At 32.7% G+C, this 4772-nt stretch overlaps 1 protein-coding gene across 1 annotated transcript in view; it reads right to left on the bottom strand.

Moving 5' to 3' along the window:
- ceacam1 (CEA cell adhesion molecule 1) overlaps positions 1-4772 on the bottom strand; it is a 38390-nt gene that overhangs the window by 31927 nt on the left and 1691 nt on the right. Inside the window, exons 3-4 of the mRNA XM_032517989.1 lie at positions 4013-4294; positions 3633-3899 (exon numbers count right to left, since the gene is read on the bottom strand). Coding sequence (XP_032373880.1) covers positions 3633-3899; positions 4013-4294 — 549 coding nt within the window. The remainder of the gene's footprint in view (positions 1-3632; positions 3900-4012; positions 4295-4772) is intronic.

Genomic DNA, 4772 nt, shown 5'->3' with positions numbered 1-4772 from the left:
CCTAGGCTGTTCTGCAACTTTTAACCAACCAGAAGAGTCACAAAAACATGTCCTCATGGTATAAGACCACATTTAATTCAGAGATTGCAGGATCAAGGGAATTACATCAGTTATCTTACTAAAATATTGACAGCAATTCAAGTGGAAATCATGAGAGCTGAACACTACATGGATCGCCAGCAAAGACCCAAACACTTAAAGAGTCTGTGCAGTGGTATTTTTAATAAGGATACAATGACATAGAGGTTTTGCTGGGTATAGTTAATCTTCCTGTATGTGATTGATTGATTGATTGATTAAAAATAAAAGAAAACATCAGAAAAATAGTAATAAGAAAACAATTAAACAAAAAAATAAAACTCCCTTATTTCCGGTACTTCAAAATCTCTATTTATGCAAAAAGGAGTAGCCAGAAGTAGAACTTATATACTCTTACCTCTTTCTACCCTATTAATTAAATTAATTAACTACAAAATATTAAGTCTACAAAGATAATAAATCTATAATAAATGAAAATATATATTAAAATTGGAATATGTTTGGACACTGCTTTAAGTCCTTATTTAGTTTAATCCACAGTTTAGTGCCACTGACAGATAAACAGAAACTCTTCCTTGTCGTTTGAAACTGGGAGTCTTCAAATTTGCGTTTCCCCATTAGACGTAGCCCCCCCTCTCTTTCATCTTCAACATACAGAAGAAATCTCTTCTGTATGTTGCCAGGCAATACATTTTTCTCGCCTTGAACATATTTATTGCTGTTTGAAATTCGACTAGGTCAAATAATTGTAATGCTTTAGACTGTAAAAATAATGAATTAGTGTGTTCTAAATATCCACTGTTAGGAATTATTCTCATTGCTCTTTTTTGTATGATTTCAATGAATTTTGATATGTGTTTCCCCAAACCTTTACACAATAATTTAAATACGGTAACACCATTGAACAATACAAAATGTGGAGTGATTTGTAATCCTGAAGGTGCTTTGCTTTAGCCAACACAGAAATACTTCTAGACAGTTTTGTTTGGATACATTTTATATGAGATTTACAGCAAATCTTGTCATATTTAATCACTCTGAGAAATTTAATTTAATTTACTCTTTCTACATCAATACCTTCTAATTGTAATTGATCTCAATTAAATGATTTACAATTACTAAATATCATGAATTTGGTTTTACTCACATTTAATAATAGCTTATACGTGTCAAACCACTGTTTTATTTTTATGAATTCTGAAATGATTAAATCCAGGAGTTGCTGTAAATTCTGACCAGAACCAAAGATGTTTGTGTTGTCTGCAAATAATACAAATTTCAGTTGTTAATATACTTCACATATGTTGTTTAAATAAAGGATAAATTGTTTTGGTGCCAATACTGACCTCTGGGGTACACCACACGTAATGTCTAAACATTCAGATGAATAATCTCCCAACTTTACAAATTGTTGCCTGTCTTTTAAATAACTGCTTAACCAATTCAACAATATCCCTCTAATCCCGAGCCGTTCCAATTTATTGATTCATATTTCATAATTAATTGTATAATATAAATGTAAATGCTTTTTTCAAATCAGTGAATACCCCAAGTCCATATTTCTTTTTGTCTATTGAATTTGTGATTTCTTCTATGAGATCAGTTAAAGCTAATGATGTTGACCTATTTTTTTCTGAATCCATATTGACTGTCAGTAAGTAATTCGTTTTTATCTATGAATTTGTCCAATCTATAATTGAAGAGTTTTTCTAGAATTTCTGAGAATTGTGGCAGTAGAGGGACCGGCCTGTAATTTGTGAAGTTGTATTTATCTCCAGTTTTTGTGCAGAGGTATGACTTTTGCGGTTTTCATTTTAGTTGTAAATTTACCAGTTTGGAATGACAAATTAAAAATATGTGTTAATGGTTTTGATATCCCCTCAATTACGTTTTTTTACTATCTTGATTGATTTCATTACAATCAGTGGATGCTTTAGTTTTGCATTTTTTAACAATGTCTATTATTTCTTTTTCTTCTACTGTTTTGAGAAACATTGAGCATTGATTTTTTTTGTTAACGATCATTATATCTGTTACCGATTATCTGTGGAATAGGAATATTTCCAGCTAAATCTGGTCCAACATTTGAAAAATATTTATTAAAATTATTGACCACTTCCCCCATATTATTAACAATTTTTTCATTACAAGGGAAGTACTGTGGATAATTAAACTGTCTTGTACCCTTTCTTATAATACTATTTAGTATATTCCATATACCTTTCATGTTATTTTTATTATTTAATAGTTTACTATTGTATTATCTCTTACAAGTCCTCATGATCGTAATTAGCTTATTTTTATATTTTTAATATTTATTTTCTGCTTCTTTAGTTCCATGTTTGATGAATTCTCTATAAAGTGTATTTTTTTATTTTATTTGTGGTGTATTTTGTGCATTTATTTATTTATTTTTTACAGGTGATTGTTGTCTTTGAGGTAGACGTTTGTGCAAAGTATTTCCCGCTCTCTTTAAGTACTCCTTATCAACCATTGTTTAAATAGTGAATATATTACAACACACAAGAAAAAATCATATTTGATATGAGTAATGTTAACCAAATTTGGTAATAAAAATGATCTTTTCGTAATTCAATCGCTGAATCAAGATAAAAAAAATTTAAAGATATAAACGTTTAAATGCTATATTAAATGTTCACCGTGTCCAATTCGTTTCATCATCAGTCATTCATGGACTGAATGAGTCAGCAACATCTGAGAAAGAGAGGCAGTTATTCAAGATATTAGTCATATTGGTTAAATCAAAATGTTTAGTTTTTTCATACAATACCACTGTAGTCAAAAATATTGCTGCATTTTATTCTCTAACTAAATTAAAATACCGTGATTGGAATCTGAAACTACATTAATTTTACCTCAAAATGTGTTTGGTAAGAGTTGCCCTTTATTGGAATTGTTTAACTGACCAAAACAAATGCACCAGTTACATCTTTCAAATCAGATTTCTTTTTTCTGTATTACTCAACGATTAAATATCCATGCTCTTTGAATCTTTCAACTTGGGCTTTACAATGTAATGATAATAAATTTTTTTCAAGCATATTCTTGTCATAGACTAAACTATTAATTGATAAAATAAGTAATCAATACTGAAAATAATCACAAATTGTAGCCTGTTATATCATTCATGCCAGTTATGTCTGAACAGGAAGCAGATTTGACCTAATATCTGTGCCCTGCTGCACAAGTCGAACTTTTTAACACATATCATGTTCAAGACTTCAGGTGGTGTGAATAATGTAGAACTGTCTCCATTTTGAAGGGATAATATAGCATTTTTTTCTTTTTAAAGAGAGAAATGTGATGGAAACTAGAATTTATTGCCAATCCATGAATGAGAATATGATTTTGAAGTGTATGAATGACAAAAAGTATATATTTATTTAAAAGACATTCTACAACTTGCCTGCCAGTGAGTAAAGAGATTCAACAACTAGTAGCAGTGGCAAGAGCCACACACTGACTGCCTGTTGTTCAGATCCTGACAGTGAAGGCTCTGTAAAGACAAACCAAAGTAAGGAACAGATATAGGAGAAATATGGGGGTTTACGTTCCGATACCAACAAACTCACTTGCTATCATGATGTGTACGGTGATATTGCTGTTCGTGTTGGTGTGATTGTTGAAGGCCAGGCAGGAATATGCTCCGCTTTGGTTCTCGCTGACATTGAACAGCTCCAACAAAGGACCTGTGGTGTTCACATACTCTCCTCTGAAAGTCCACATAAGCTGAGCAGGAGGATTGGACTGTACTGAACATAGCATAGTTAGATTGGAACCAATGAGAAACGAAGTGGTGTTCTGTCTGTTCACGGTTAGCGTCATGGTATCTGGACCATCTGAGAAAGAGACAGAAAGAACAACATAGACACAGAGAGGCATACAGCCTTTAAAAGCCCTGTTAGTGCAGAATTATGGCAAATTATGATTGGAATGACCCTGTCCTACTCACAGCTGATAGTAAAGTTTACTGGATTACTGGTTCCATTACTGACAGGATTAGAAACAAGACACCTGAACGGTCCCTGGTCGTAGCGGGTCACATTAGCTATTGTGAGAGTGGAGTTTCTATCAGCGAGTTGAACTCTGTTACTGGCTGTAGCCTCAGAGCTGCCGTTCATCCAGAGGAAAGAGAGAGAGGATCCAGAAGAGACGGAGCAGGCAGCGGTGGCTGAACTGTTGAACTCCACCAGCTCAGTTTGATTGGCTCTCAGGGTCACATTTGAGATGGGCTCTGTGGAAGACAAGTGGAACAGACAAGGTTTAAGATGTTTCAACACACTGTACAGCTTTGTAGTAGGCAGGCAATGTCGAAAAGCAAACAAAACATGGATGTTAATGTTTCAAAGGCCTACACCTACAACAATCTAATACAGTCCAATACAACAGCCCTGGCTGCCACAATACTGTATCTTTACAGATAAGATTTAACTCTTATTAAGGAATTACTGATCTATAAAGCAATAAAAAATAGAATAACCATAATAGAGCTATTGGTTACAACAAGTACAAGCTAAAATAATGTTTTGTTAGAAATCAATTATTTATTACTCCTAGTTGTAATGTATAAAAAATATATTTATGTGGTATGTTCCTATATTTCATATTCATATAAAACATGTTGATATGATTATTATAGATTTTGTTTTGTATTGGGGGGTAGAGACTTGTTGGTAGCTATTGACTCAACAGAAATAGTCTGTGAAACTGAA

This window comes from Etheostoma spectabile, chromosome 6 (genome assembly GCF_008692095.1).
Source record: "Etheostoma spectabile isolate EspeVRDwgs_2016 chromosome 6, UIUC_Espe_1.0, whole genome shotgun sequence".
NCBI classification, from domain to species: Eukaryota; Metazoa; Chordata; class Actinopteri; order Perciformes; family Percidae; genus Etheostoma; species Etheostoma spectabile.
The sequence above is the reverse complement of the archived record's forward strand: the minus strand, read 5'-3'. Positions and strand labels throughout refer to the sequence as shown.